This window comes from Podarcis vaucheri (assembly GCF_965113315.1).
Source record: "Podarcis vaucheri genome assembly, chromosome: 18".
Classification (NCBI taxonomy): Eukaryota; Metazoa; Chordata; class Lepidosauria; order Squamata; family Lacertidae; genus Podarcis; species Podarcis vaucheri.
Genome location: NC_138756.1, coordinates 12,947,462 through 12,966,755, shown reverse-complemented (window position 1 = coordinate 12,966,755; position 19,294 = coordinate 12,947,462). Strand labels below are relative to the sequence as shown.

General features: G+C 53.9%; 1 protein-coding gene across 1 annotated transcript; it reads left to right on the top strand.

Moving 5' to 3' along the window:
- The first annotated feature begins 530 nt into the window (after positions 1–530).
- Positions 531–18,084, top strand: RANBP3 (RAN binding protein 3). The gene is made up of 18 exons (XM_082206872.1): positions 531–641; positions 1,503–1,558; positions 4,460–4,633; positions 7,383–7,419; positions 8,179–8,265; positions 9,748–9,819; positions 9,918–9,983; positions 10,270–10,362; positions 11,498–11,604; positions 11,874–11,963; positions 12,463–12,566; positions 12,735–12,813; positions 13,958–14,060; positions 14,841–14,965; positions 15,591–15,711; positions 16,391–16,533; positions 16,871–17,051; positions 17,739–18,084. Exons 1-18 carry the CDS (start codon positions 620–622, stop codon positions 17,780–17,782), a joined length of 1,704 nt encoding a protein of 567 aa, XP_082062998.1. The 5' UTR covers positions 531–619; the 3' UTR covers positions 17,783–18,084.
- Positions 18,085–19,294: the final 1,210 nt, after the last annotated feature.

Here is a 19,294-nt window from a genome sequence, read left to right as displayed (position 1 = left end):
ATAACAACACCCTAGAGGTCCCGGGCCCTAGGGAAGTTAGATTGGCTTCAACCAGAGCCAGGGCCTTCTCAACACTGGCTCCGGGCTGGTGGAACGCTCTGCCTCATGAGACCAGGGCCCTGCAGGATCTGATTTCTTTCTGCAGGGCCTGCAAGACAGAGTTGTTCCGCCTGGCCTTGGGCTTGGAGCCCGTTTGATTCCCTCCCCCTCTTTCTTTTTTCCTTTCCTTCTCCTCCTGCAATGAGGCTGCATTTTAATATTTTAATGTTGTATTTTAACTTTGTTTTTAAGTTGCAATCATTCAACTTGTTTTTATTATTGCTTGTAACCCGCTGGGGAGCCCGGCCTTGGCTGGGGAGGGCGGGGTATTATTATTATTATTTATTATTTATCATTATTTATTATTATTATTATTGTTATTATCGTTAGGGGGCGGCGCCTCCATGAGGCCTTTCTGCGCCTGCGCCCCCGAGGAGGCGGGCCGTTTCCCCGGCGACTCCTCCTCCTCCCCGCGCCGCGCATGCGCCCCGGCTCCCCGCGCGCCTCCCCCGGCCGGGCAGAGCGGCTCTTTTGCCCGGGCTGGGCGCGGGGCATTGTGGGGAGTGGCTGAGGAAGTAAAATGGCGGACCTGGCTAACGAAGGTAGGCGGCCGGGGGGGGGGGGAGGCGGGCGGCGGCGAGGGGCGGCGGGGCCCGGGGCGGAGGGGGCGGCCCGGGAGGGAGAAGCCGCCCGCCCGCCCGGCCCGAGGAGGAGGAGGCGCCGCCCAGCCCCGCCAGGCCCGGCCCGGGAGGGCGCGGCCCGGCCGGACAAAGGGAGCGGCCTGGCCGGCGGCGGGGAGAGGGCAGTCTCTGAGCATGGGCAGAGCGCCGGGGCTTGTCGGGAGGAGCCTTCGTGAAAGAAGGGAATGGTGGATGCTGAGAGGCAGCCGTGCCTCTGAGCATGGGCAGAGGGGCGCCAGCAAGTGGACTCTCGCTTTAGGATAAGAGGCAGCAGGACCTCTGAGCATGGGCAGAGCGCCTGGGCTTGTTGGGAGGAGGAGGAGCCTGCCCTCTGTTTCCTCCTGGAGATAAACGGCAAGGGAATGATCTTATTATTATTATTATCATTAAATTTCTATGCTGCCCTAAACCCAAAGGTCTCAGGGCAGTTTGCATAAATATCTATTGCATGATAGATGTTGAGAGGTAGCAGCGCCTCTGAGCATAGGCAGAGGGTGCTTGGGCTGAGGAGCCGCCCCCTCCTGCTGCCATATATATATTTGTGTATAACGCATATTGGTGCAGGTAGGTATTTTAGGCTGGGCAGGAGAGGATCAGCCGAGGCAGAGAGAACAGAGCCAGGCAGGGAAAGGGGAAAGCAAGCCGGGTTCAGGCAGAATAAATTCCGGAAGGCGAGAGTGCCTCTGAGCATGGGCGGAGCCTTCTTGTGCGTTTGTGAAGACAGCCGCGGGCTGTGCGCTCTCAGTTAACCCGAGTGCCTTTCCGCTTTTGGTCTCTCTGCAGAAAAGCCAGCCATCGCCCCCCCTGTCTTTGTGTTTCAGAAGGAAAAGGCACAGAAGGTAAGGAGCCGGGGCTTGGCGAGGGGCTGAGGGGGACAGGCTGGGTTCGGGGAACCTTTGGCTCTCCGCTTGCTGCTGGATGGCAGCTGCCATCGTCCCTGGACAGCGACAGGGCTGGCTGCTGGTGGCTGTAGCTCCTCAGCCTCTGGGGACTAAAGGGTCCTTGCGCCCACATTCAGAAATCCCTGCTTTGGGAAGGCGCCAAGGAGACGGGCTGCAGGGCAGCAAGGTTTCTGTGCAGAAAAGGAAAGGTTTGCAGGTCTCCCCCTGCTAACAGCTTCATGTTTACATCCTGCAGGGCAGACAGTCATATGACAACAGTGGGGCGTGTGCATCCCATGTCAGTCAAACACTGGGCATGGCTCCCTTATTTATCCCCCCCCCCTGATTTATATCCCACCCTTGGTCCGAGGAGCTCAAAGTGGCATGCCTCTTTTCCCTTCCCCTTTCCGCTGTTTTCTTCCGAAGGCCTCTGTGAGGGAGGCTGGGAGCTCTTGACGGGACCCGAAAGGTCTCTTGGGGGGGGGAGTGTGGTTGATGGTGAGAGAGTTAGGACTCGACTGGATCAGTTAGTTCAGTTGGGAAGAACAGAACGCCCCCACTTTGACTCAGCCTAAGAATCAACTGTAAATTTGAGAGGGTCAGTGTTGTCTGTGCTCTCCAGACTTGGTTGGACTTCAGCCCCAGTGTGACCAAGGGGGGGGACTGTTGGGGGGGGGGGTTCCTCAATCAATTAGAAAGGTCCTCCTTAAATGGGGAGGCAGGTTTCTTTTCATTAGAACGAATAAAAGTTTGACGTAGTTTAATGCAGACCTCGCAAAAGGGGGAGGGCGTCGCGTCTTCTATGATTTACGTCTGCCGCAACACGCCTGTGTGCGTACCATCTCATTCGTTTTTATTTTATTTGCTTGCTCAATTTGCCCACCGCCCTTCCTCCAAAGAAAAAATGCAAAATACATAACAGAACAAAAAGGAAACCAATAACACCCCGTCCTGCCAAAGCCGTGAGAAGGCCGCAGAAATACGAAGGCCCAGCTATAGAGAGACGGTTTTGCCTGGCACCCAAAGTGATGTAAGGAAGGCTGCCAGCGAGCCTGACTCCGGAGACCCCCCCATATCTTAAGCAGGGGTGAGGGAGAAACCACACACCCCTCCTCACCCTTTGCACCTTTTTTTTTGGTGGGGGGCTGGCTGGGGTGTGTCTTTAGATTCTGACGGCGCCTCTTGGCCGTCCGGATCACGGGGCGGACATGCACAAAGGTGCGTAAAATCTAGCCTACTGTACAAAGGTAACCGCTGCTTGTGCCAGACGCTCCGCTGCCCAATTTTGCCTCTAGCCCCTGGGAAGGGAAGGCAGCCCTCAGGCTGAGGGAGCTACCTTGGCCTGGATCTTAAAGCCCAAAGCGGCACGTCCCCCCCTTGTTTTGCGAGCCACCATTCATTTTACCCATGTGCTGATTTAGTTGTAGGCAAGTCGGCGACTTGAGAAACTCATAAAATGGGTGGATTAAAAATTGTTTGGGCGGGGGCTCCGATTTCTTTGCAGCGGCTTTGCAACTCCTTTTTGCCATTGGGTTTTTCGCCCCGTGGCGTTTGTTGAAAGACGGTGGCCTCTGCTGCCCTGAGAATCCGCTGGCTTCCGCTGGACTTGAGAATTGCGTGTTTTCTCTGTCAAATCGGAGTGGAAATGTACCTGGCCCATAGAGCTGAGTCTTAATATTATTATTTTGTCTGTGTGCTTTCGTCTAAGGCGGTTTTAAGGCTGACTTCCCTTCAGCCACTCCTACAGAAAAGTTGTGTTTTGAATAGCTTGGCAATGTGGTGTTTTATCGGAAGGGGTGTTCAGTTTTGAAGCCACCAGCCTTTGCTGCAGTTCTGTTTTTCATGTGTTCGATTGTGAGCCCCCAGGCAGGGACAGTCTGATCTTCTTATAAGTGCCTGGCTATATCATTTTCTTTAGGCGCTCTGGATGTGTGAAGCAGCCGTGATAATCTATCCAGCGCATGGGTGTTATTCTTGCCAGAGACCAAGCCTGCTCTGCAAAGTCGTTGCACGTGGCAGGAGGATAGTAAAGCGCAAATTCCGCATACTCTGCCTTTCCGAAGGACCTAGGAAGAGCCCGGCATGTTCAGGCCGTATAGTTCAGGGGAGGAGGCGCCTGGGAAAACAGTCCCAACCTAGAGCCGTGAAAGCAGATTGGAAAGGCCCGTGTCTGTTGCTGCAGCCTTGCAAAGAGATCAGTGGCAGTTTAAGGACTTTTGGCTTTCCTGCCAATTATTGTTTCTTAGTACAGCGGTCTCTCTGTTCTCGAATGTCTCTGTTGACGAATGTTTTGGAACCCGAATGCCCCAAACCCAGAAGAAAATGCTTCTGTTTTCGAACGGCTTCTGTGTGCAGACTGAGTGTGCCGACAGTTTTTGAACGTTTCGGAAGTCAAATGGTCTTCCGGAACAGATCACGTTCGAGAACCGAGGTACCACTGTACTGGTTTGTTGTAGTTGTTTTGTAAACTGCTCTGAGGGGACCCCAGGGGTCATCCAGTCCAACCCCCTGCCATTCAGGAACCACAGCTTAAATGCAGCAGTCGGTAGTGGAAGCACAACTAGCCAGAACACCCTGCTGCCGATACCCATAAATAAGGCCTGAAAGATTCCTTGGGGTCTCATCTCTCTTTTTCAAGGGGGGGGGTCGTTGATGGGAGACAGCAGGACCTCAGGAGGCCTGCTTGCCCCAAGAACCAAACCCAGCGCCCCAAACACAGGAGACGCTGTGGGGCCTTGACGCTGCGGGACTGTGATGCTGGCGGTGATGCCCGGCTCCCCATGGACCCCCTCCTCCGCGCCCTCCTCCCTCCTTCCATTGCCTGGCACTGAAGGGCTCTTCTTCTCCTTTGCCCCCCAGTCCCTTGCAGAGCAAAAAGGGGTGTCGGACTCAGGCGAGGACCCCCCGGGAGCAGCAGAGCCTCCTCGCCGGCCTGCCGGTCACCCCAAGTCACCAGGGGGGTGCAACTTTGAGGCTCCCGCCCCCCCAGGGGCCGATTCCCGCACTCTTCCGGTTCGGCCCGGACTGGCGAGGGTAAGTCTTGGAAAAGCTGGCCGGAAAGGCCTTCCACGGAAACTCTCTCTTGAGTTCTGTTTCTCCCCCCTCCCCAAAGCCTACGTTTTCTCTGCGCTTCAATATATATGACCCAGCCTTGCAGTTTAACTTGTCTGCAGCGGCACAAAAGGCCTTCCCTGAGCTTTGGTTTCTCCCTCCCAAAGTCAGCAGCGCTGAGAGAAGAGGACACACTTTCTCCTAATTTCCGCAGCCCGATGCCCCACTCCCCCAAGGGTGGAGGGCCAGAGGCAAAAAAGGGGGCCGTGCAATCAATGTGGTGCCTTGTACAGTAGGCTGGCCAAATTGCCACAGTTCAGGGTGCTTGATGGAGACAGGAAGCCGTCCCAGCGAGAGGAGGGGTCCGTAGAGGAGGGGTCCCCACACCCGTCTCCATTCCGGCCGAGGAATCGGATGCCCTCCCAAAGCCTAAGCCTCTGACTTTCCATCTGCTCTCGGGCCTGACCATTGGCCCTGCTGGCTGCTGGGAGTTGGTGCTCCAGGAGCGCCCGGAGGGCACAAGCGTGGCCAGCCCGGCCTGGAGACATGGAAACAGGCCTCCTTTGCCCTGTATCTGGGGGTGAGGGTGACCGTCCGCTGTGTGGGCCTTGGGAGGGTCAAGCGCAGGCTGGAAGAGGAGTTCCGAGATTGGGTTGGGTGCGCATTCGGTGGAAATTCTGGGATGGGGGCTGGCAAAGGTGTGCTTGGTAAGGGAGGGAACGAAACAGGGTGTCTGTCGTCCTTGAGTGTGCCAAGGATGCAGTCCTGTTTTCAAACGGCTAACAGATGCCCCACGAGCTCCAAGGCAAGGGGGGGGGGCAGAAATACAAAAGGGATGGTATTATTTTTGTTTTTATTCTGCCCTTTGTCTGAAGCGCCCAACGTGATGCAGGAACCCATACTTTGGGGGGGGCGAGGGGGGAGCATGGGATGTTTCCAGGTCAGGAGTGGTGGTCCTGTCCTGTGTTCGAAACCCCTCAGATGCCAGGCCCCGTTTTGCGACTGGCACGGGTCTGCTTGCAACCGCGTGGAGATCTCTGGGTGCCAGGCTGGCAGCGGGCACCTTCCCTCTGGCTGGGCCCTCCGGCTTTCTTAAGCAGGTCAGCGGAGGAAGAGCTCATTCTCTGCATTCATCTCCCACCTCTTTCTCCAAGGAGTACATGGTTCACACCCCCCTCCTCCGTTCTCCCTACAACAGCCTTGCAAAGGAGGTGAAGAGGCTGCAACTTGACTTCATGACCAAGTGGGGATTTGAAGCCTAGCTCTGCGTTGCCCACTCTGACTGGCATCCGGCGGCATTCCAGGGTTTCAGGCGGGGGTCTTCGTTTGCCAGCCATTCCTAGATATGCCCTCTGCGCCCCTGAGCCAGTGCCCTTCAATGGAAGGGAAATAGCAGCTCTTGGACGGGGTGGCGAGGGAGAGGAAGGTGCTTCAGGGTTATGTCTCCGCAGCATATCTTTGGGCTGGGGGTTGGCAGGGGACGCCTCTTCCAACACAACGCATGCCGCCTGACGTGTTTGGAAGTGTCGGGATTTGGAAACTGAAGTGAAGACAGCACCCTTGCCGCTTAATCTGGGGCAGCGCTGCAGCCTTGGCAGTGTTTTAAAATCAATCCGCCCCCCAGGGTGGCCCTCCCAGGCTGGCCACTGGGGCTCAGGGCCCCCAGCAGCTCCAGAAGCCGAGAACTGGGAAGGCAGCAACCTTTGGAGGGCCACCGATGTCCCATTTCTTGGCCTGAAGTTCTCCTTCCCTCCGATTCCCTCCTTCCTCCTCCTCTTCCATCCTGGGGTGCAGCTCCCAAACCTGCTCTCCTGTTCTCTGATTTTGGCCAATTTTTACTTAATTTTAATTGAATTTTTAATAGCATCGAATAGCTTTCGGGGGGGGGCCTGAAATACAGAAAAAAATGTTTTGCTTTTTTTAAAAAAAGGGTTTTCACGGTTGTCCAGCTGTGCTAAACATTAGGAAGAACTCGCTGGCAGTAACAGGTCTTTGGCAGAGGAGGGCGATGGGCTTCTCAGCTGCAATTCCTGCATTGCAGAAGTTTGGACCAGAGGATCCTTTGGGTCAAAGAATCGTAGAATTGCAGAGTTGGAGAGGACAATTCTATGACTTCCCGAGTCCTTAGGAAAGCAGGGAAAGAATGCCTGCGCCTGTCCTCACAAAGAGTCCCGCGCCCTGAATTAAAACAGTTGCTTCTATCCTTTTCTTTTTAACTTAAACAATTGGAAAGTAAGCTTGGAGTGTGCTAAATCCAGACACTCGAGTAGACCTCTGGGACCTGCTTAGCTGCCATATCTGCATACAAAGTGCTACCTTGGCTCTCGAACTTAATCTGTCCTGGGAGTCCATTCGACTCCTGGAACCGTTTGGAAACCGAGTTGCGGCTTCCGTCCTGCAGCCAATTGGAAGCCACATTGGACGTTTGGCTTCTGAAAAATGTTTGCAGACTAGAACACTTGCTTCCAGGTTTGCCGCGTACAGTAGCCAATTTGTTCGGGAGCCACAGAACCACTGTAAACTAAAATGGACCAAACAGCAACGAAGTTGTCTTAGGCACTTTGACCCCTGGGTCCTTTTCACTCACGTGAGTTGTTTTCAAGGTGGGCGATTTGCCAGGGCTTGGATTCCCAATAATCGTGTGTGTGTGTGTGTGTGTGTGTGAGAGAGAGAGAGAGAGAGAGGGCGATGCAATCTAACTCTTACACGCGTGTATATATATTTGTTACAGAGGTCAGCAGATGGGTCAAGTCCAGAAGACGGGGAAGGTGAGGGAGACTTCGTGTCCGCTGCCTAGAGCCAGTCCAGAGGCGCCCCGAATTCCCCTTCTCGGGGTGATGATCCCCCTGCGCCAGAAAGAGACACTGTCGGGATGGGTTGTGTGGAAGGCCGACATGTTTGCGTCGCCGGCCAGGGTGCAGGGGCTTATTTCACTCCCGCCGTTCCGGCCAAGGGTTTTGCTCCCGCAAGTAAAAAAAACTCCTGGCCGTTGGTGGGGCCGGCTCTCATGTTGGGCGTGAGAGGGAGGTGGTGGGTTCCAGGGGAGGGCCAGACAAGGGATCAGAGAGGGAGAGCTGTGAGCGACAGCCACGCTGGCCGGCAGAGGCTACTGGGGTTCAGAGGCCAGCAGCACTTGGGGGGCCACAGACGCCCCCTTCCTTCGGGCCCACTCAAGACGTTTTGCCGCCTGAGGGCCAGAAGGCACCCTCTCCCAGGGCTAGTAGTTGAATCTTACTCGGAAACTGACGGGAAGACACCGTAGCAGGCATAGGGCAGACTGCACGGCAGTGACAACTCTGGCCACTCCTCGCCCCTCAGTTTCTGCCGCCTGAGGCAGCTGCCCCACTCTATCTCACGGCAGGGCCGGCATGGAAGACACAGCCATCAGAGGAGTGAGTGCCCATCCGTTTTCAAAGCCTGCTTCCAGGTGGTCCCTCCTGCTAGTTGGGTTTCAACCCCGAAGGCTGAGACGGCAGAAGGTCGGCTTCCCTTTCACCCCCCCCCTCTCTCTCTCTCCTTCCCCACAGAGTCCGACCGAGAGGATGGGAGCTACTGCCCCCCCGTCAAGCGCGAAAGGACCTCTTCCCTCACACAGTTCCCGCCTTCGCAGTCAGGTAAAGGGGGACGCTTTATTTTCTCAGGGGGCACTTCAGCTAGGAGCGGAAGGGGAGGTAGATCTGGGAATGGGTCTGGCTGCCAGGAAACACAGCTCTGGGCTCCAGATTTTGTGCTGGGCTGATAACAGAAAGGACGGCTGTGACATAAATTGCCCATTCACTGTCTGTCTAGCAATGGAGAAAGGGTGTGAGCAAATTAAGCGTGAAATGAAACGGCTCTGGGGCAGATGGGCTGGTGGTCTCATCCAGCAAAACTTGTCTTCTGTTTTTACATATGCTTGTTGTGGGGAGCAAGTGGTGTCCTGGTTGGGGATACAACTCAGTATTGTTTTCACACACACAAGCTGTTTCTCTCTTAACTGCAACAGGGGGTCTTTACTCAGCACCAGGGAAAATACACCCTCCCATTTCGTAGAAATTGCTTAGAAAGGAGCTGCGTGTCTTGTCCTCTAACCTTTCCAGGGACAGTTGGAAACATATCGTATTTTTTGCTCTATAAGACGCACCAGACCACAAGACGTACCTAGTTTTTGGAGGAGGAAAACAAGAAAAAAAATATTCTGAATCCCAGAAGCCAGAACAGCAAGAGGGATCTCTGCGCAGTGAAAGCAGCAATCCCTCTTGCTGTTCTGGCTTCTGGGACAGCTGCGCAGCCTGCATTCGCTCCATAAGACGCACACACACATTTCCCCTTCCTTTTTCGGAGGGGAAAAGGGAGTCTTATAGAGCAAAATACTCTAAATGCTCTTTCCCTTAAAAATCTGAATTAAGGCTAATGAAATCCCCGAAAAGTTCAGGAGAGTCTTTATGTATGTTACAGTCGCTGCTAGAATTCTAATCGCAAAAGGCTGGAAGGGAGAGGATATCCCATCCGAATTAGACTGGCAAAATAAAATAAGAGAGTACACTGAGTTTGCCGGGGTTATCAGCAAGGCTAAGAGAATGTTACAGATGAAAAATTTATCAGAGAGTGGGATATATACAGAGTCTATGTAAAAGAACATTGACAAAAGATCAATCCGTTGGCAGGTTTTGATTGAGCTTTGGTGCGTAAATAGGATAATTTTAGAAAGTAAAATTTATACTTAAATAACACAGAGAAAGTAAAGTTTAAGCACGCATTTAAGGAATTCAATTCGGGAACGCGGGGAAGATCGGAGGTCTTGTCAGATTTAATCGCAAATTGGTGTACAAAGCAAGTATTAGTTTAAAAATTAATAATTGTGTATTTTTTGTTTCTCATTTTGCCTATAACGTCTATTGTACATATCTGTTATAAAGTTTTCAATCAATAAAGCATTCAAAAAAGGAAACATACTCTTTAAAAAAGAAGTTGGAGTGGGGATTCGAACTCAGCTCTCTCCTAGCTTCCACACTTACTGCCCCCTTCTGCTGATTCTCTGGGGGCGGGCAGCAAAATGGGGTGGGCATTGTCCCCCAGGCTCTGAGCATCCTCTCTCACCCTCTCTCCTCCTCCAGTGACAAAGAACAATGTCTTCATGCCATCGAGCTTATGCGAGCCTTCGGCGGGGAACTCCGACTCTGAGCCAGGTGAGGGTCTCGGCTGGGCTGCCCCCCCCCCCGCCCCTGCCTCCCCACCCCCTCCCAGTTTTGGAAGAGAGGGCAATGTTTTCCATTTTTCATTCTAGAGGAAAAAAGCACTGGATTCAGGTTGAAGCCTCCCACTCTCATCCATGGCCAGGCGCCCAGCGCAGGTAAGGAACAAGTTTTTTTACCCGAGAGCACTGGGAAAACAGAGGGGCGTATTTGCTGCTAGTATGATTATGTTAATATTCCACCTTTCCTCCATTTTCTTAAATCGGAGTCCCCCCAAATAGGGGGCGTCTTATAAGAAGTTGGTGTCCAAAACATTAGGGGGTCATCCAGCTTAGGGGCTGCTGGTGAGCTTTGGACCGGGCTGGGGGGGGGAATACCCTCCTTCATCTCTGCGGAAGGCCCAAGGGAATCCTTTCTTCTCTTCTCCTCCCCCCCCCCCCGCAGGGGTCCCCAGCCAGAAACCGAAGGAACAGCAGAGAAGCGTCCTGCGCCCGGCAGTATTACAAGCCCCCCAGCCCAAGGCTTTCTCGCAAACAGGCAAGTGACTCCCCTGGGCGCGGGAGGGAGCAGACAGACTCGCTTCCTGGGTCCGTGAGCAGCCTGGTTTCTGGCAAGGAAGAGGGTCTCCATCACAGCCCAGCATCCTGGGCAACCGGGATGGCGCTGGGGTCTAAACCACTGAGCCTCTTGGGCTTGCCAGGAGGTTGGCGGTTCGAATCCCCGCGATGACGGGGTGAGCTCCCGCTGCTCTGTCCCAGCTCCTGCCAACCTAGCAGTTTGAAAGCATACCAGTGCACGTAGATATATGGGTACCGCTGTGGCAAGAAGGTAAACGGTGTTTCCGTGAGCTCTGGTTTCCGTCACGGTGTCCCAATAAGTGGTTTAGTCCTGCTGGCCACATAACACAAAAAACTGTCTTCAGACAAACGCCGGCTCCCTCAGCCTGAAGCGAGATGAGCACTGCAACCCCATATTCACCTTGGACTGGTCTTAACCGTCCAGGGGTCCTTGACTTTTTACCCAAACAGAGACCCCCAAAGGGAAGCCCCCGAAGCAGGGGCCCACTCTGTTAGCTCAAAGGAACTCAATCACCGCCACCACATACACCCAAAATGTGTTCTGGGGTTTCCCCCAACCCTCCAGGGCAAAGGGAGATTTCTGTCGCACAAGCCGAACTCCTTGTGCTAATGGAACCAAACCCATGCAAGTACAGTCGTACCTCGGAGGTCAAACGCAATTTGTTCTGAAAATCCATTCAACTTCCAAAACATTTGCAAACCAAAGAGCAGCTTCCGATTGGCTGCAGGAAGCTCTGGACGTTCGGCTTCCGAAAAGAGTGCGCAAACCGGAACAGTCACTTCTGGGTTTGTGGCATTCAGGAGCCAAAATGTTCAACTTACAAGGTGTTTGGAATCCAAGGTGACGACTGTATTGATTTTGCTTTGTGGTAAAAATGGGTCATGGGTGTAGGTCCCTCTTTTGGACTTCCCCTCGGAGCACCAGGACGCCGGACGAGACGGTCCTGATCCTGCAGCCCGGCTCTGCTTCAGCCCTTGCGATTCTGCCCCGCTTTTAAAAACCAACAAAACCGCCGCAGAGAAATAAGGGCTCTTGCAAGAACGAAGCGGGGGCTCCTTGCCTGCTTTTAAGCGGGGCGTTTTCTCCTCCGCAGTTCCAAGCAGTGGGACCAACGGCGTGAGCGTCCCTCCGGACCCCGTGACCGCCGTGTCGGAATCCGCAACGAACGCCGTGCCCAAAAGCCCCGACACAGAGGAGAAGGTGAGTCTGTCGGGAGCCCCGAGGTGTTGGCGGAGGGGAGGACGTGGGCCGGTGTCTCGTCTGCCGGTCCTTGGTTTTTATTCTGCAATTTGATGGTTGGCTTGTGGTGCTGGGGGGCACCCTCGCTGCAGGAACACAGGGGGCTCCCTCAATCCAGGCATTCCCTGCTCCCCAAGACACACTTTTTAGGCCAGTATCTCCCCCGGAATGTCTGCTTTTAGATGTTTTTGTGGTGCTTTCCAACCATGCGTTTTTGTGCGTTGCTTAAGGAGTCCAACAGCGCCTCGGAGACAGAGAAGGCAGACCAGAACACGCCACAGTCCTTCGTGTTTGGGCAGAACCTAAGGGACCGTGTGAAGGTACGTGTCAATTTGATAGTCGATGCGATAGGCAGGGTGGACATATTGTTGGCACCCGTCTGTCCTGAGAGACAAGCGAGTAAAGCCAAATAGCTGTGTGAGAGGCATTGAAGTGGGACCTCCTGGGGGGCAAGCCTGGGCAGTGGGTCTGGGAGTCCTGGGCTGCCCAGACGACAAGAACCCCCTCGCTGAGCAAGATGTGTTTGGCACCTGCTTGGCTGCCGGAAGGAGCCGTGCAAGGTGTCATCCTTGGGGACTCCAGGTTTGTGTCGGGTTTCTTCCAGAGCCTTTTCTTCTCCCAAAGATGTCCCACAAAGTTTGGGGTCAGCGTTTTCCTCGGTGGGCTCCCTTCCCATCTGCCCCCCCCCACTTCCCCCTACGGCACACGTAGAAACTGCTTTCCTGTAAGAAACTGAGCTAGAGAGAGGCGACGGCCTTCCTCAGCCCTCCCCGCCCCCCACATCTCGCTGCGTCTCACTGCTTCCCGTCTCCATCCCAGCTAGGGGACGAGGCCGACTGCGCCGTCGATGCACAGAACTCCCGGCTCCCCAACTCGGAGGCACCTCTGGCCACAAACTACTTCCTCCAGTACATCAGCTCCAGGTGGGGAAGAGACCGCCAACGATTCCCCCTCCCCTTCCCTCCCTGTCCTTGGGTTCTGCAGCAGCCTCGAATCCCAGGCCTTCTCTCCTTCCTCCGCGCCGAGAGGGCAGCGAGTCCGCCGTGTCACTGCCGCAGGGGGAAAACAGAGTGTTCCTCTTTTCCCTGCAGCATAGAAAACTCGACGCACAGCGTGGAGGCCCCCAGTAACAAGTTTGTGTTTGGCCAGAACATGAGCGAGAGAGTCTTGGTGAGTCCGCCTCCCTTCTTCCCGAGTCCGGAGACAGAGAACAACATCCCTGCGAGGCCACTGGCCATCTGTTTGCCTTCCTCTTCGTTGCATTTCTATATGTCGCTTTTTGCTTCCCGGGAGCTCAAGGCAGCCTGCACGCTTCTCCCCCTCTAAGGCCCTGCAGTGACTTGTGAAGGTTCCTTGGGGGCCGGGGGGGGGGTCCTCTAAGGCCGGTCCGCCTCGCTGGGTTGTTGTGGGGATAGGAGGAGGAAGTGCGGGGAACCATGCACATCGCCTGAGCTCCAGGCAGTAGAAAGGCAGGCTGCAAATTCAATCACTCAATGAATTCTTTGAATACCAAAGCGAAAACAAATCTAGGTTTTCCCCCCTCCCCATTTGGGGGGCAATTGAGGTTCTGGCAAGGGACGCGGGTGGCGCTGTGGTCTAAACCCCAGAGCCTAGGGCTTGCCGATCAGAAGGTCAGTGGTTCAAATCCCCACAATGACGGGGTGAGCTCCCGTTGCTCGGTCCCTGCTCCTGCCAACCTAGCAGTTCGAAAGCACGTCAAAGTGCAAGTAGATAAATAGGTACCGCTCCGGCGGGAAGGTAAACGGCGTTTCCGTGCGCTGCTCTGGTTCGCCAGAAGCGGCTTAGTCCTTCTGGCCACATGACCCAGAAGCTGTACGCCGGCTCCCTTGGCCAATGAAGCGAGATGAGCACCGCAACCCCAGAGTCATCCGCAACTGGACCTAATGGTCAGGGGCCCCTTTGCCTTTACCTTTTTACAAGGTTCTGGCAGTTGTGTCCATTGCTCCTGAGAGCTTACAGTTCTGTAGATTTAGACAGCCAAGATGGAACAGGGTGCTTGAGCGTCCTGGCTCCGTAGAGTCATGAAATCGTAAATTTGGAAAGGGATCCCAACTTCTGCTTAAAAGCCTCCCAGGGAGAAGAGCCCACAACCGCCCTGGGGAGTCCATTCCAGAATTCAAAGACTTGTGGGCAAGTCCCACCCCGGGGGGAATTTATTGCAGGGCAGCCGGCTCAACTTCCCAGCGGGACGCAGCCCCAGGACAGCCGCCAGGTCGCCCGTCCCCCTGGAAGCCAGTCTGGAGCCTTCCCTCGGTAGCGCCCCTGTTTTCTGACCGCCGCTCCTTTCCGGCAGAGCCCCCCCAAGTCGAGTGAAGCCAGCACGGACAGCGTCAAGGAGAACGCCGGCGGAGATTCGGGCTCGGAGTCCTCGTCGCAAGAAGCCACTCCCGAGAAAGGTACGGGCGTCGGGCTCCCTCTTCTCCCCGTCTCTCCATCGACTCAAGAGTCGCATGCGCCAAAGTCCGGTGGGTTTTGGCAGCTGTGCTCTTCCTTGACTTGGGTGTCAAGTCAGGGAGGGGAGGAACCGTTCGTGCTGTGACGTTTCAGAGCCCCTCTCCACCCCGCCACCAATAATGCGGCTTATTTTATTTTAAGGTAAGCGCAGGTGGCGCTGTGGTCTAAACCACTGAGCCTCTTGAGCTTGCTGATTGGAAGGTTGGCGGTTCGAATCCCCGCAACGGGGTGAGCTCCCATTGTTCTATCCCAGCTCCTGCCTACCTGGCAGTTTGAAAGCATACCAGTTCAAGTAGATAAATAGGTACCGCTCTGGCAGGAAGGTAAACCGTGTTTCCGTTTCGTTCGACCCAAAAGTTTCAAAAGGAACGGGAGATTTGTAGGCAGTATTTAAAAGAACATTGTCCCCATAGTAAAACTTTGGAAGGCTTTGAGTAACTCTCTGAATTGCATACGGTATAAAGAACAAAAATAAGATGTAATACAGGCCAACTTTATTGAAAAATAGAGGCAAGTAGCAAGGAAGCAAAGAATCATCAGCAGAAGTTAGAAGTCGATGGCTGAAATGTTTTTGCGTTTTCGCATTTGTACTGTTTTCTTTTTTTGTGAGTTATGTGCTGGGTTTTTATTATTATCATTTGTGTGTCTGTCTCATTTTTAAACCAGTAAAGATTGAATTTAAATTTTAATAATAATGATGATGTGGCCTATCCGTTCTCCAGCCAACAACATTTCAGAGTCGCTGGCCGAGTCTGCCGCAGCCTACACGAAGGCGACGGCCAGGAGGTGTCTTCTGGAGAAGGTGGAGGTGATCACGGGGGAAGAAGCCGAGAGCAACGTCCTACAGGTAAGCAGGAGACCGCGGGCAGGGGCAGCATCCCATGCGCCACATCTCTGCAGGGACATTTGCAACATTTAAGACAGTTGGATTGGTCAGAAGCAGAGCAGTGTCAGAAGTGGACTTGAATCCTGATTTGGGAGAAGGAGCGGGCTGTACTATACAAGCATTATATGATAGACTATACCAAATATAAAATAATATACAGTCGTACCTTGGTTCTCAAATGGAATCCCTTCCGGAAGTCCATCCGACTCCCGAAACCATTCAAAAACCAAGGCACAGCTTCCGATTGGCTGCAGTTTTTGTCTTCTTGATTTCTGAGCTTCCCAGTTAGTTTTGCCAGTTCGGCATAGTCCGTCGACTGGGTTTGTCAGTCTTTGGTTTGCACCTTGTTGACTGGCAGCCCCTGTTCCCCTCGCAGCCTCCTCCACGCCAGTCTCTGTGCTCTGCGCATGCTCCAGTTTCCTTTCCCCGCAGACGCTCCTTGCTGTTGCCTCCGTCTTCCGCGCTGGGCACGTCCTGGAGCTCCTGTTTGCGGGGCTTTGCGGGGAACGGCGGTCTTTCCTCCTGCAGCTTTCGATCTCTGCTGCCTTCACTGCTAACGTCCTTCAGCCCCTTTCCTCTGTTGCAGATACAATGCAAGTTGTTTGTCTTTGATAAGAACTCCCAGTCTTGGGTCGAAAGAGGCCGGGGACTCCTGAGGCTCAACGACATGGCTTCCACGGACGACGGGACGCTACAGTCGCGCCTTGGTAAGAGCAGGGGCAGAGGGGAAGCCCCCGTGAACTGGGGGTGGCAGCCGGGGAAGGGTCTGCCAGGGGAAGCGTTGCAAAGGCAAGCCGGTCGTTGGGGCTGAGCAGGACCCCCAGAGGAGATAGATCACTTCCTTGGAAAGATATTCAAATGCCACTGATGCCGACGGAAACGAGGAGGAGCTTTCTGACAGCAAGATGATGCAATAATGATGAGGATAATAAAGACACTCTGGGCGGCTCCCAACAGAACTTTAAAAACACCATCAAACATTAAAAACTTCCCTGAACAGGGCTGCCTTCAGATGTCTTCTGAAAGTCATTTTATTGCTAATAATGGTAATAATAATTTATTATTTATACCCTGCCCATCCAGCTGGGTTCGCCCAGCCACTCTGTGCGGCTCCCAACAGATTAAAAACAGAATTAAACACCAAACATTAAAATCTTCCCTACACAGGGCTGCCTTCAGATGTCTTCTAAAAGTCAGGTAGTTGATTATTTCCTTGACATCTGATGGGAGGGCGCCACCACCGAGAAGGCCCTCTGCCTGGTTCTCTGTAACCTCGCTTCTCTCAGGGAGGGAACCGCCAGAAGGGGGCTGGATGGGGCTGGAGACGCTGTGATCCGAAATAAAGGCTTGTTTGCTCTTTTGAAATCTCTCTCTGTCTCTCCTCAGTGATGAGAACGCAAGGCAGCCTTCGGCTAATCCTGAACACCAAACTGTGGGCTCAGATGCAGATCGACAAAGCCAGCGAAAAGAGCATCCGAATCACAGCAATGGACACAGAGGACCAAGGAGTCAAGGTTTTCCTTATATCGGTAAGGAGGCGGGATTGCCATGTGTCATACTTTCCCCCCTAAACTGACGCAGAAATTGCATTAGCCTAAATTGTGCGAAAATTGAAATTCTTTAAAATATATGCGCCCAATTTTCCTATGCTCCACAACCCTGAGATGCATTTTAAATAAAAGCACACATTCTACTCATGTGAAAACACATCCAGGGGCCGGATTGAGAAGGCGCTTGGGTCAGATCCGGCCCCCGGGCCTTAGTTTGCCTACCCCTGCATTAGGGCTACATTAGGAAGAAGAAGGGGGGAAGAGGCGGAGGGGTCCCCCACCCACTTTTGAGAGCGAGCCCCTCTTTGTCCCTCAGGCCAGCTCCAAAGACACGGGGCAGCTCTACGCGGCCTTGCACCACCGGATCCTGGCCTTGCGGAGTCGGGTGGAGCAGGAGCAGGAAGCCAGCAGCGCGGCGCCGGAGCCCGAAGTGACCCAGTCCAACGAAGACGACAGCGACGACGACGTCCTCGCCCCCTCGGGGTCCCCCGGAAGTGGTGAGCCAGGGCAGCGGGAGGGGGCCAGGGCTCCCCTTTCCAGGGGCCTTGACAATCTCCCACGCTTTTCGGCATTGCATTTTCCGTTTCCTTGACCGGGGGCTTTACTAACGGCAGAGGAGGTTTGGGGTTTTTTTTGGGGGGGGGGGGCTTGATAGGGAGATAGTCACACAGCATTGTAGAGTGTGTGGTTATGTTTCTTCTTATTATTTTTTATTATTTTTACTCCGCCAACCCTTTGTTGGAAGCCGCCCAGAGTGGCTGGGGAAACCAGCCAGATGGGCAGGGTATAAAGAATAAATTATTATAATACTATTATTATTATTATTACTTTTTAAAAAACCAAACATCCACCATAATTGCTCCCTCCCAACCTTGCTCAACCTACCAACTTTCCACAACCCTCAAAGATTGGTGCAAGGCTTTGCCGTTGCGGTTTTTGTTCCATTTTCATGTTCTCTTAAGACCATTTTTGCCGCTTTGTGTGCCGGCTTCGCAGCGAGCCCTTGGGGGCGCTTATATGGGGGGGTTGTCCATTATCATATTTCATGGGTGCGTGTTTTTTATTTGCATGTCATTTGGATTTATTTGTCGGGGGAAATCAGTCGCCTGGAGCCGCGCTCTGGTCTCCCTAGGTGAGCCCAGCGGCCGTTTTTGCAGCGTCTCCTTCTCTCCCCCCACCCGCAGGTCCCACCAACGAAGGGGACGGGCAGACGACAGGCGGCACATAGCAGCCACGATCCGCGCCGCCGGCAAGAGCCGCTGCCCCCCGCCGACACCACCGCCCTCTTTGCAGACCCCCCTCTGGCGGGGCGGGGAGTGCCGCCCTCCCTCCGACCAGCTCTTGCTCTGGGCAGCGACGGAAGCGCTTGAGATTGACGAACTCTGCACATCCCAGTTCTGTTTTTTTGGGTTTTTTTTCTTTCCCCCCTTCCTCCCCCATCGTGCGTTGGACTTTTGGGGGGGCGGGGCAGGGGGGCGGATCTGTCAATTCCATATTAAAGCGAGAAAACGCAGCGGACTTTGGACAAAACAGGCTGAATGTGGTTTTGGGACATGTACAAAAAGAGAAAGAAAATGCTCATCATATTGATGAGCCCAGGGAGGAGAGGAATCCCCTTTTCCTCCCTTCCTCTCTCTGCCCCCCCTCTCTCCACACTTGGCGAATATTTGAGGGGGAGGGAGGCACCTTGAGACTTGCCACGACTTGCCCACGGGGAAACCTCCCCATTCTCCTCTCCGGCAGGCCTGCGCCGCAGATGAATCCCTCCTCCGACCGCCATCCCTGCCGGATTCCACACAGAAGACTCTCTTCTCCCCCAACCCAATTTGCCATTTTTCCTCCTCTTTTTTTTAGAAAAAAACACTCGCCCCAGCAGAAGAACCTTTGGCTCCCGTCTCTCGTCCGGCGGACATCTCTTGTCGTGTTTTCTCCTTCCTCGCCTCGGCCCCAAACACCCACCCAATCGTGGCTGATGCGCAGAGACGCTTTGCTAATTTTTTTGGGAGGGGGGGTGTTCTTTTTAAACTATGCCTTTTCCCCCCAGTTACATCTCACCGGGGCGATTTCTTACTCCGGTTTGTTGTTGTTGTTATTATTACTACTGGTTTGCCTGGCGTCAGTCGTGGCAGAAACTTCTCCTTGAAAGGTAGCCCCCCCCCCCCCGTTTTGAAACAGATTCTCCATCTCTCTTGTGCGTTGAGCAAATGGGGGGACGACCTTCTTTTCTGTTCTTATTTAAGACAAGCAAAGCCATACACACACACACACATATATATAACTGGCGCCAATGTGTCTGTCGGCTTGTGTGTGTGTTGGTCCCCCCCCCCCGTTTCCTCCTGGTATTATCACGGCGCCAAACAGCTGGTTTGTAGGGTGAGAAGGGGGCTTTGATTTGCTCCCCCCGCCCCGCCCGATCCGGGAATATTTGCTGGGCACGCAAAGAGAGAAAGAGATACCCACCCCAAGCGCCTTTCCCCTTGATCAGCCGACCTGGGGTTTGGGGTCTGTGTGTTTATTTCTTTTCTGGCTTGGTAAAAACCTGCTGCTGTGTGTTATTATTATTATTATTATTACTTTAAAAATCGGAACGTGCCCTGGAATCGCCACCTTTAGGAGGGGGCAGGGGGTGGGGTCGTATTCTCTGCCCCTGTGGTTTTTTGCCAGCCAAAGAAGGTCTGCTCTGTCATTTTCTGGATTTCTAGTGGGCAGTGAAGATGCCTCCAGGGTTAAACAAAGGCAG

Excerpts from the sequence above, each read along its gene's own strand:
- RANBP3 (XM_082206872.1), top strand. The coding sequence starts at position 620 with ATGGCGGACCTGGCTAACGAAG. Across the intron at positions 15,712-16,390 it reads GACGCTACAGTCGCGCCTTG|TGATGAGAACGCAAGGCAGC; the intron begins GTAAGAGCAGGG and ends GTCTCTCCTCAG. Across the intron at positions 16,534-16,870 it reads TCAAGGTTTTCCTTATATCG|GCCAGCTCCAAAGACACGGG; the intron begins GTAAGGAGGCGG and ends TTTGTCCCTCAG.